General features: G+C 40.5%; 1 protein-coding gene across 1 annotated transcript in view; it reads right to left on the reverse strand.

Annotated features, from left to right (window-relative positions):
- The window catches only part of FRAS1 (Fraser extracellular matrix complex subunit 1), a 449,198-nt gene that overhangs the window by 162,956 nt on the left and 273,201 nt on the right, over window positions 1–13,041 (reverse strand). The window contains exons 25-28 of the mRNA XM_015138463.3: window positions 11,729–11,869; window positions 10,100–10,240; window positions 5,988–6,258; window positions 1,770–1,854 (exon numbers count right to left, since the gene is read on the reverse strand). Coding sequence (XP_014993949.3) covers window positions 1,770–1,854; window positions 5,988–6,258; window positions 10,100–10,240; window positions 11,729–11,869 — 638 coding nt within the window. The remainder of the gene's footprint in view (window positions 1–1,769; window positions 1,855–5,987; window positions 6,259–10,099; window positions 10,241–11,728; window positions 11,870–13,041) is intronic.

A 13,041-nucleotide genomic window follows, 5' to 3' on the forward strand; every position in this document is an offset into this window, starting at 1 on the left:
TACAGAGATCAACTTGTCTTAGCTTTTTTTTTTTTTTAGACAGAGTCTCACTCTGTTGCCCAGGCTAGAGTGCAGTGGCACGATCTCAGCTCACTGCAACCTCCACCTCCCTGGTTCAAGCTAGTCTCCTGCCTCAGCCTCCCGAGTAGCTGGGATTACAGGTGTCCATCACCGCGCCCAGCTAATTTTTGCATTTTCAGTAGAGACGTGGTTTCACCATGTTGGTCAGGCTGATCTCGAACTCCTGACCTCGGGTGATCCACCCACTTCGGCCTCCCAAATTGCTGGGATTACAGGCATAAACCACTGAGCCCAGCCTGTTTTAGCTTTAATTAAAACAAAATTTATATATTTTGTTCACCCATGAGATCAAATTAACTTAGGATCATTTTCAAATCATTAAACTCCAATTTATCCCTGATGTGATAATACCATCAAGAAGAGGTGAACTGGGCTATTAATACCATTTTGAAGCCACCTCTGGTTCAAGTCTATGTTGTTATGCATGATCCTTTCATTTTTGGACCAAGTATATAAAAACATCAGATGAAAAACAATAATCTAGTGTCCTTCCTTGAATCATGAATAACATGATACTGACATCTGGATATTTAGCTAGTCTTGGTTCCCGAGGAGAATATTCCACTCTCTTGCTTTTCATAACTTATGAATATACCTATTTCCCTATTATTTGCACATTTTGATTCTTCAATCCCTCAAGCCCAGTTCCTAGAGCAGCTACCACTATATGTATTCTGGACCCATAAGTACAACTTGATGGAGATGAATGATGAGAGGTGAGTCTGAAGGGCCATCACACTGAGTTTTACAGCATCTACCATGACTTCCTCATGTCTGTGTTTTGTTGATGGCCACACTGGCACACTGGAACCTCATTTAAGTAGATCCTTAATAATATTCTCTAACTGCTGCAAATTCCATGTACTAGAGAAAGATACAACAAACTCCTTCACCTAAAAATAAAGACATTCTTTTTTTGTTCGTTTGTTTGAGACAGGGTCTCACTGTGTTGCTCAGGCTGGGGCACAGTGGCATGATCGTCATTCATTGCAGCCTCAACCTTCCTGAGCTCAGGTGATCCTCCCATCTCAGCTTCCCAAGTAGCTGGGACTACAGGAATGCATCACCAGGCCCAGCTAATCTTTTGTATTTTTTTTTGTTTCGGTATAGATGGGGTTTCGCCATGTTGCTCAGGCTGGCTTCAAACTCCTGGGCCCAAGCAATCCACCTGCCTCAGCCTCCCAAAGTGCTGAGATTATAGGCATGAGCCACTGCACCCTGCCAATTATTTGGAAGGGCTGCTAGCAGACTCAGTATAGTAAAGTTAGGCATCATGTAACGGTTAAGAACACTGCCTCTGTAGCCAGATTTACTGGGCACAAACATTGACTCCCTATTTATTAGCTATATTACCACAGACGAGTTATGTCACCTTCTTGTGACTTTGCTTCCTTGTCTGTAAATTGGAAACAACAATACCTCATAATATTGGCATAAGGATTAACTGAGTTACTTATATGAAACACTAAGACTGCAACACTAAGTACTAGAGGAATATTAGTAATTTTGGTTGCTGCTGTTGTTATTACCCAGAAGTCCTAAAAATTACTCCAGTGGCATCTCAAGAGGAAGCCAAGACTAGATTAATTTAATGCAATAATTTTCATTAAATCCACAGGAAACCTGGATTTTGTGCTTGAGAACTAGTAGGCATGTAAAATTATTAATTCCTTGGCCATTTTTATTACCTGTGTTGAAAACGCTTGTATGTTGATCAGCTGTGGCTCAGAGAAGAACTGCTGGTCACTAATTTTCAGGAAAAAGTAACCTTTCCTAAAGAAGTCCCAAAGAAAGGAATAAGAAAATACAATCATTACATTAGACTTTAGACAGAAAAGGCTTAAAAACATTTTCAGGTTATGTGTAGGTAAGAATTTGGATCAAACTGCTGCAGCAATGTCATATTCATACTATAAAGAAAAACTACCAGATAAAGATGAACATAGTAAGATTCAAGTAAAAATACTGTGTGTTCTTAAATCTTCTTATAACAATTATAATAATTATGTAACCATTTTTTTCCTATCTTTCTAAACTGAATAAAGAAAAGACTGAAAAATTAGTTGTCAGGCCAGGGCAGATTAGCAATATATCGTAGGCTAATGGTTAAACTGAAGAATTGAAAGGAATCTTTTATAGTCTCTGACCTGTTCTCCACGATTCCCTCTTCCCAACAAATGCTCTTCCTAACCCCTGCCCAATTCATGTGAGTGGGCCCCCAGTGACAATGTCTGCAATGTCTGTATTACACAGCTGTTCATCTCCCCTCACTCCCCACCAGCCTACACATAGTCATTGTGGACAGACTAGGGAAGGATGGCTGATTCTTCCCTAGCGATTTGCAACTGGCCCAAGAGCCAGCAGTCAGTCTCAGCATTTGACTACAGGACAACCAGAGTCTACGGTGTAGAACAAGTCTGCCTGTAACACATAAGTGAATGAAGCCTATAAGCAAAGAGACACAGGGATGACAGAAGAGTTGATTCCTGCTTCCCCTTCCCAGTCCTTGCTTCCACACTGTCCTGGAGCACAATTGCCCTTGGTGTCTTTGAGATCTGAGCCACCCCTGCAATGTTATAACAAGCCTTACATTTTTGCTAATCTAGTTCAAGTTTACTTCCATTACTTGCAACCGAAGAGTCCCAATTAATAATAAAATAAGCCGTTGTTCAAGCAGCTTCAGAGACTGCTAGAGGGAAGGTAAGACTTACCCACCTTCAAAGCCAAACCAAGCACAGAACTTGCTGCTGACTGGTAAGATATAGGACTACTGCATTATGGGTATTTTTGAATTCTAATCTACCAGAGGGACCATTGTTTTAAAAGTTCTTTAGAAGTTATTCTTGGAACTACTATTTATACATGAAAGAATGTGGATGGATCTCAAAAGCATTATGGCAAAAGACAGAAACAAAAGTCAACATATTGTTTGATTCCATTCACCTAACGTTTTAAAAAGCACAAAACTATAGCAGTAAAACTGGATCAGTGGTCACCAGTGACTGGGGGTAAAGGAGCAACTATAAAAAGGAGACTTTTGGGGTAGTGAAACTATTTTACATATTGACTATGGTTGTGGTCACAAGACTGCAAAACTGTATACAGTTATTAATATTTATAGAACAATACACTTCAAAATGGGGGATTTTATTGAATGCAAATTATACCTCAATAAACCTGACTGTTTTTTAAAAAGCGATTCTTGTCTTCCCTTCTCTTCTATCTTCCCTTCATTTTCTGTCCCATTTAAGTCCTGTCCCTCTCCACCACCACCTCAGGCTTCAAGAGAATGTAACTGATGGATTTCCTTCCAGGATAGAAGAGAAGGTAAGACAAAAATAGTTTTTTAAAAATGATTTTTGGTGGCACTGAGGTTCCAATAACAGTGTTCAGTATATCAGCAATACCATTTTATCCCAGTGATGGCAACTACACCTATAGGTTGTCTTCTACTCCACAGAAGCATTCTAATCCCAAAGGAACCCGATCCTAAAGAATCGTGCTCGGCCGGGCGCGGTGGCTCAAGCCTGTAATCCCAGCACTTTGGGAGGCCGAGACGGGCGGATCACGAGGTCAGGAGATCGAGACCATCCTGGCTAATACGGTGAAACCCTGTCTCTACTAAAAAAATACAAAAAACTAGCCGGGCGTGGTGGCGGGCGCCTGTAGTCCCAGCTACTGGGGAGGCTGAGGCAGGAGAATGGCGTGAACCCGGGAGGCGGAGCTTCCAGTGAGCTGAGATCCGGCCACTGCACTCCAGCCTGGGCGACAGAGCGAAACTCCGTCTCAAAAAAAAAAAAAAAAAAAAAAAAAGAATCATGGTCAGTGTCTTCACGGTTAAAAACAAAATCAAAACACAAACTTATTTGTTTTGGATTATTCAGAGACTTTAATAATTTTATTTTCCATGGGTTTCTACCAACCTCATTTTATTATTATTCTCATTCTTTCTTTTGTTGAATTTTTACTGTGCCTCTCATTCTTTCTTTTGTTGGATAAGGAGAATCCAGTATTACAATAGGTGCCCCAAAAAGAGTACTGTGAGTATTTCCTAAACTGCCATTCTTTGTCCCATTTAGGGGTACAAAGCTATGATTCCACAAAAAAAAAAAAAAAAAAAAAACACAAAACAGGTGATGAGAGGTTAAAGAAGTTAAATAGACAAGAAGGTTGACCTTGGTTGTCTCTGAAGCTTTATGCTTTTCATAAGTGACTGCAAGAAAAGGGATTACTATACAGAGTTGTATCACTCTGTGTTTGTGTGTCTGTGTGATAGAAATACTTAAAGAATAGGCCAGGTGTGGCAGCTCACGCATGTAATTGCAGCACTTTGGGAGGCTAAGGCAGGCAGATCACTAGAGGTCAGGAGTTCATGACCAGCCTGGCGAATATAGTGAAACCCTACGTCTTCTAAAAATACAAAAATTAGCTGGGCATGGTGGTGTCTGCCTCTAGTCCCAGCTACTCAGGAGGCGGAGGCACGAGAATCACTTGAACCCAGGAGGCAGAGGTTTTGGTGAGCCAAGATCATGCCACTGTACTCCAGCCTGGGTGACAGAGTGAGACTCTGTCTCAAATAATAATAATACTTATAGTAAAAATGAATGCAGAATATATAGTAGGAATTTGAAGAGTCTATGGCATCAAACACCAGAGTGTTAAGCTTCACCTCTGTAGCAATACTTCTCTATGAAGTGACCTTTTGTCTTTTGAGGAGGGAAGCATGCCTATTGTTCCTAGTATATTAGGGAGGCAGAAATCATTGTGGCTAAAGGCATGGGTTGTGGAATCAGTCTTGGCTTGGAGTCTCAGCTCTGCACACACATGTTGAGCAGTCTTGGGCAAGATAATCTATACTCTCAAGGCCTCAGTTTCCTTATCTGTAGACTAGGAACATGAGATATATAGTTCATGTATAGTGCTTAACATGATGCCTGGCTCAAAGTTAGCACTCCATAAATGCTAGTTGTTCTTATTCCTATAGTATGATCTTCCAAGGTCACTGGCATCATCATCTCTGAATTACAATAGAGAAAATGCCATCTACTTTTCTCCTCACCTATCTCCCAGCCCAAATCTCAAAACCAACCAACCCTCAAGGTTAGTGTTGACAGCAGAAAATACTCACTGCGTCCTTGCCTCTGTTCCATGGGTTTCAACTCCTTGTTTATACATAGAGGCTATGCTGAATTATCTGCACTAATGAAGTAGAGCAGGATGAAGGATAATCCTAAAGGCTAATCTTTGGGGAGCACCCTCTGACTTCTGTGGAGTAGATTTACCCTGCTAATTATATAGCTATATTTGCTTGGGTTGGTGTTAACATTCAATTGCATTCCTGAAGCATATGTCAGCTGGGGTGGGGAAGGCAGCCAGAAGTGTGCTAAGCATCAGGGGAAAACTGAATCAGGCTTAAAAATTAACCACAATTAATCCCATAATGTGGATAATAAAAAGTTCACTGTGATTCTAAGTTTCCTTCCAACTCGAAAATCCTAGAGACCATACAACACCTTGAAAAGCATGTGCTCCCATCCTCTCTCTCTGCCGCCCACTCCCAGTGTACTGCCCCAATGTTGAAGCAGCAGCTGTAACATCTAGGTATATGACCACTTTTGTTTCTGCTGGGCCAAAAATCTGACTAATTGTACCAGGATTTTTCTGTTGCATCAGAGGATTACCCATAATTATGTGAGAAAATGAAAATGTCTCTAACAGATGCACGTTCTTTGAGCAATCACAGGGAAATGATGACAGGCAGCTGACAGCATTTGGGTTTGTGGAGTATTGATCTTCCCCGGAGGAGAAGGGTTAGCTATGGAGAAAGAGAGGCTGGGACAGGGTGGAGGAGTGGAAAAGCAATGATGGAAAGGAGGCAGGAAGAAAACAACAAAACACAGAGTCACCTGAGTTTTTCTTTGCTGTGCACAAAACGCACTTTCTTCTCGTTCACATCTTTCCAGCTAAAACGTCCAGCCTTATCCAGCTGAACCTCTTTTCCATTTCTTGAGAGCACTAGCTGACCATTGGTGGGAGCACTCACAACATGAAACAGGAGATCTTCGACCCTACCCTCTTGGTCTTGGACATTCAGGAGGGAAAAATCCAGTGGCTTTATTGAACCAATTGGGAGGATCAGGGAACCATTCACATGAAGACTAGGGGTATGTATTTTGCCTGAAAAACAGGAACCCAAAGGTGAAGCTTGTGGTACCTTCCCTAATTAGGTCAATTTCCCCTTATTTTTATTTTTTCAGACCACCTCCTTACAATTTCCAGAGAATACACACAAAATAAGAAACAGAGTTGATTTCACTGCATAAACAGTGTGCTGGAGTTTACAGTATTACATTGTTACAAAAGACCACAACCGTCAGCTGGCTCTAGAGAGCTTCAGTGTTCCTGAAAAATACACATGATGTCTCTTTGCCTCCCAGTGGGGTCCTCAGGTGTGAGTCACTGCTCCTGTTCTTTGACACATGTTTCATATAGAAGACATGGAGCCTGGAAACTATGCCGATGGCTGGAGAAGGCCATTCCCAATTCCATGCCAAACTAAAGGTTAATGGCTACTTTCTTCTTTTAAAGAAGTTTAGGTGAGGAAACAAGTCCTAGTTCCAAACCAGTACCTATCTTTACGACCGCATCTGACAAACACTGCTCTCACTTCCTGCTGAGCTCTGGCTCTGACTCGGACATGTTCCTCTCTTACAGGCAGCTCCAGCTTTCCTTTCAGCTGCCCTCCATGTGCCAACCCTTTTTTTTGTTTTAATTTTAAATAAGCTTGTAATGTTGTTAACTCAGAGCTGCACAGATGAGATTCTGGCCACAGTATACAATAAGCCTCCCAGTGGTTACCACCCTGAATGCACATGACAAGAACATAGGACTTCAATGTAATCGTTAAACTATAAAACCCTTAGAAGAAAATATAGAAGTATATTTTTATGATTTTTGAATTAGATAATGCTTTCTTAGATAAGACATAAAAAGCACACGTGACAAAAGAAAAAATAAATGGACATCATCAAAATGTAAAACTTTTGTATTCAAAGGGCACCTGTGAGAAAGTGAAAAGACAACACACAGAATGGGAGTAAACACACAAATCATATATCTACAAAGGGACTTGTATCAAGAATATATAAAGAACTCCTATAACTCAACGATAGAAAATGAAAAACCCAGTTTTTAAAATGGGTGAAGAATTTGAATGGGCATTTCTTCAAAGAAGATACACAAAGGCCAATAAGCACATGAGCAGGTGCAAAATCATAACCACAATAAGATATCGCCTCATTTCCACTAGGAAAGACAATAAAAATTGTTAGGGTGTGGAGAAATCAAAACCTCATAGATTGCTGATGGGAGTGTAAAATGGTGTAGTCACTTGGGAAAACAGTTGGACAGTTCCTCAGTTAAATACAGTTACCATAGGACACAGCAATTCTACTCCTGTGTATATAAACCCTAGAGAATTGAAAACATTTTTCCATATAAAACTTGTACACAAATGTTCATAGCAGCAATACTCATAATAGTCAAAAAGTGAAATCAACTCAAATGTCCATCCGTTGTTTAATGGATAAATAAAATGTGGAATGTTACATCTATAGAAAGACAAAGGAATGATGTGCTGATTCATGATATCATATGGATGAACCTTGAAAATACTATGCTAAGTAAAAGTAGCCAGACATAAAAGGCCACATATTGTAAGTTCCATTTATGTGAGATGCCTAGAATAGGCAAATACCTAGAGACAGAAGTAGATTAGTGGTTGCCAGGGACTGGGTTGAGACAGGAGTAGAGAGAAACTGCTAATATTATGGGGTTTCCTTTTAGGATGATGAAAATGTTTTGGAACTAGATAGTGGTGTTAGTTGCACAACTTTATAAATACACTAAAAACCACTGAATTTTATACTTTAAAGCATGAATTTTATGGTATGTAAATTACATCTCAACAATAATAAGAATCATATAGGGATCTTTTAAAACAATACTGACAATTCGGCTCCACTGCCAGAGCTTCTGACTTGGATGTTCTCAGGTAGGACCTCGGGAATTTTACAAACTCTGCAGGTAATCCTAGTGGGCTCCTGGCTTTGAGAACCACAGTCCTATCCTGATGCACCTGCCACATCAGACCTACCAAGGGCAAGTAAAAAGGCTGGTGTTTGCTATCATTTCCTAGAATAGCACCAGTTAATTTACAGTGGAGTAGGATTATCAGTGGCTCATACTTAAAATTCATGTGAAATACACACACCTTGTCTTAACAATTTTATAATCTCTGTCCACATGAAACATCTGATGACAAAAAAGGATTTCTTAACATGATGTAGAATTTATCCTGTCTCCTGCAAGTTGTTTTTGCCTGGACTTTAATTGGTAGTGCTCCTTTTTACAACTAGGTCAGACAGGACAGTTTGGAAATGCCAAGTTCAATGGGACTACTTCGACTGTAAGATCGCTCCAATGAGAGTGGCACTCATTTTCACAAGCGGACTTATATCCTAGAGAGAAGTAAGCTGGCTCTCAAGTACTTAGGGTTTTCAGAAAGATTCCCCAGAAATAAGTCAAAAATATTTTTTTTCCCGTGGGGAAGTCTTAATATCTTTAAAGGCCAGAAATACAGAGACAGAAAATATGATTGAATATGAGTGTTAAAAAAATGCCTCATGTTTTTGACGAACGACTCTCAAAAGCCAACAAACACTCAGTAACGTCCCTCCCAAGCTTTACTCACCTATAAAGGTTTTGGGATTCAAAATTAAGACTGAACTTAAATTCACTTCTCTTTGTTATTTAAGGTAACGTGTCCATTAATGTGTTGGAAGAGACTGGCTTCATTTCTTAACATGTTACTTATTATTATTATTATCATCATTATTATTATTATTTTGAGATGGAGTCTTGCTCTGTCACCGAGGCTGGAGTACGGTGGCATGATCTCGGCTCACCACAACCTCCACCTCCTGGGTTCAAGCGATTCTCCTGCCTCAGCCTCCTGAGTAGCTGGGATTACAGGCGCTCATTACTGTGCCTGGCTAATTTTTGTATTTTTAGTAGAGACAGGGTTTCGCCATGTTGACCAGGTTGGTCTTGAACTCCTGACCTCAGATGATCCGCCTGCCTCGGCCTCCCAATGTGCTGGAATTATAGGCATGAGCCACCACGCCCGGCCGATGTTACATATTTTTAAGGGCAAACAGGGTAGCTTGAAATCCATTCACTAGAAACATGTGAACCTTATGAAGCAGACTCCTCATACTATTTGTTATTTATTTATAATTTATCTCTACTGTGTGAAAAAGGGTGTACCACTGCACTTTGACATAATTAGCTCTACAAATTTATATAAATATAAATAAATCATAGGTAAATATAGTCATGTGCTCTATAACATTTCAGTCAACAACAGACCACTTATATGATGGTGGTCCCATAAAATTATACTGTACCTTTTCTATTTTAGATATGTTTAGATACACAAATACTTACTATTGTGTTACAATTGCCTATGGTATTCAGTACACTCACATGCTGTACAGGTTTGTAGCCTATATTATATAGCCTTGGTGTGCAGTAGGCTATACCATCTAGGTTTGCGTAAGTACACTCTATGAAGTTCAAACAATGATGAAACTGCTTAATGATGCATTTCTCAGAATGTATCCCCATCATTAACCAAAGTGTGACTGTATATATATAATTTTCTATAACATGGCTGTAGTTCAGGAACTTAGCTAAGTTTTATGCCAATTTCTTAGCTGATAGCTGTGACTTTTAAGACACAGATTGCTTCTTTTCCTTTCCAATGATTATAGAAGTTGAGATTTCCCAATTTTCCATATTCTATAAAGAGTCCCTTACTCCTTAGCAGCACCATGGGTTTTCCCAAATTGGGAATGCTGCATTTTATATCACATACGTCAATTATGTCTGCAAACTCAGCCTTCACATAGAGAAATTATTGGTAAGTTCACCAGACCATCAGAGCAGAAACACTTACCAGAACATGTTTCATTAGAGGAGTGGGCAGAAAAGCCAGGAACACAGTTGTAAACACAGAGGCCACTCTTCAGAAAGAACCCATGGTCACAGAGGTGACAACGGTCCCTGTGGCTGCACTGCAAGCACCCCCGAGGACAGGCTATTAGAAAAGGAAACACTAAATGAGATTCAATCAAGGCACCACCAGCAACAGAGAAATAAAGGGCTTGCAACCAGAAGAGTCAGAGCACATGCAACAAATGAGCCCTAACTGTAACAAAAGAGAAGACTGATGGTTTCCCGTAGAATGTACAGGGAGCTGATCTATAGAGAGGAACACTCCTCGCTTTACACAATGTGATCTAAAAATGTTACACATGCATGAATTGTTTAAAAAGTTAACCATATTGACTTGTAAGAAAAGACCTTTGTAGTGATTAAGAGCACAGACTCTTTCTAGGTACCCTTCCTCCTCTAACCTTCCCAGCTGCTGACCTCGGGCAAGTTCTGTTTAACAATCGATGCCATAATTTTCTTGTCTTAAAAATGGGGACATTAATAGCACCTAATGCAAATAATTGTTGGGAGGATTACATGTGTTATAATGTGCAATGACTAAAACAGTGCGTGGTACACAGGAAGGGCTCAATTGTTCTACTACTACCACCGTTGTATTTCTTATTATTATTGTTATTAGTAGTAGTAGTATTTAATAGTATTTTAAATACTGGAGGAGAGCAGCTATTAATAGGACCATAGGATTACTTTTCGAGTCAAGTTAACAATTTTCTAGGAAGAGTTTTTGCTGACTAATTTTTCTGCTTCCTTAGTTGAGATTTTTTTATAGAGAGGATACACAGTATAGTTTAAAGGGCCCTGGATTGGAATCAGAAAACCTGGGTTTAACATCTGATCTTAAGTTGCTGTGATTAACACTTTTAAGTCTCCTATTTTTCTTTCACTTGTAAAATAGGATTCATAGTGTCTGTCATATTTTATCAAGCCATTTTGAATATGAAATTAGATAATGCAAATGGGGGAAATTTAGTGATATGTAAATGCTATGCCTGGTTAATAGCATTATTAAATGTCAGGTACTACAGTGGGGCATACAAACCAAGTTTTGATAGATATGATGAGAAAAAAACTGATAAAACTCTCCAGCTAATCCAGTGGACAAGGAGATTAAGACTTGGGGTTCAACTTAAGTTTCATAAAAGCTCCAGTGTGTTTCACTAAATTGTCCCCAAAATTCCCATTCTTTAAGGATATTATCAGAATCATGGGTAATTTAGTCTAAACACTAAAAATTCTATGTCTATATCAACAGGGCTGATCCACTCTTAATGGATCCCTCACTACAGATCAATATAAGCTTTACATTTCATAAAATATTGGCTTTGTTTCCATAAAGACCTTTGGGGACAATATTGGTTTGTGTAAGAGAATATTGGCTTACACTCCTATGTCCTATTTAACCAACATATGGCAGATATGCATGTGAAGCCATCAATTACTTAGGCTAAGCTCTCTGGGCTTTCATTCCGCTTTCTAATTTAAGTGTTCTTGGATACCTGAGAGTCAGCACATGTGACTTACTTGCTGCCTTCACTTCTTTCCAGAATAATCAAAACAGTCTCCAAATTACCTGTGCATTTGTGCTTTACATGATCTGCAAAGTACCCCTTCCCACATTCCTGGACGCACTGGGCTTCCAAGAGGAGAAATGGCCCTTCACAGCGGGTACACTCATGGGGACCTTGGCACTGGAGACAGTAGCTGTCACAGTCTAAAAGACAAAAGTGAAGTCATCAGGAATCTGTGTGGCTTTCCAGGGATTCCAGGCCCTTGTGGGAAGGCAGCATGAGATGTCCAGCAGCAGTACAGCTTAGTGTACTTGGCAAAGGACCATATGAAGAGTGAAGGAGTCTGGGTTCTGGTTGTGACTATGATACTTACCAGCTGGGAGACTTAGGATTACTCTACCTCACTGAGCCTCAGTGTTCTTCTCTATAAAATGGGGGTTGATATACTGTCCTATCCACCCATGGAAAATGCTAGATAAACTATAAAGTGAATGACAGATATCAGCAGCTATTATTATTATTATTATTATTATTTGAGATGGAGTTTTGCTTGTTCCCCAGGCTGGAGTGCAGTGGCACAATCTCGGCTCAACGCAACCTCCACCTCCCGGATTCAAGTGATTCTCCTGGCTTAGCCTTCCTGAGTAGCTGGGATTACAGGCATGTGCCACCATGCTCGGCTAATTTTGTATTTTTAGTAGAGATGGGGTTTCTCCATGTTGGTCAGGCTGGTCTTGAACTCCTGACCTCAGGTGATCCATCTCCCTCCACCTCCCAAAGTGTTGGGATTGCAGATGTGAGCCACCATTCCTGGCCTAACCAACTATTATTATTATCATTAGTCCTTGGGTCTCAATACCGTTTTGCTGAAGTGTTGACCTTTTGTGGTTCATCAAGTCCATCAAGTCAGTTTTCAGTCCCCCAGGAATACTCCTAGGAATGCCATCTGTGCACTCTTTTTTTTTTTTTTTTTTTTGAGACAGAGTCTCGCTTTGTCACCCAGGCTGGAGTGCAGTGGCCGGATCTCGGCTCACTGCAAGCTCTGCCTCCCGGGTTTACGCCATTCTCCTGCCTCAGCCTCCCCAGTAGCTGGGACTACAGGCGCCCGCCACCTCGCCCGGCTAGTTTTTTGTATATTTTAGTAGAGACGGGGTTTCACCGTGTTAGCCAGGATGGTCTTGACCTCCTGACCTCGTGATCCACCCGTCTTGGCCTCCCAAAGTGCTGGGATTACAGGCTTGAGCCACCACGCCCGGCCATCTGTGCACTTTTGAGGGGAATTTCAGGGTCTGAGAATTTTGTAGTGTTCAGTTGAGGCTAAAAGGGATACTAGGCCAGAGAGAGATGATTGTTTGCTATATGGAATACAGAGGGT

Source organism: Macaca mulatta, chromosome 5, assembly GCF_049350105.2.
Source record: "Macaca mulatta isolate MMU2019108-1 chromosome 5, T2T-MMU8v2.0, whole genome shotgun sequence".
Classification (NCBI taxonomy): Eukaryota; Metazoa; Chordata; class Mammalia; order Primates; family Cercopithecidae; genus Macaca; species Macaca mulatta.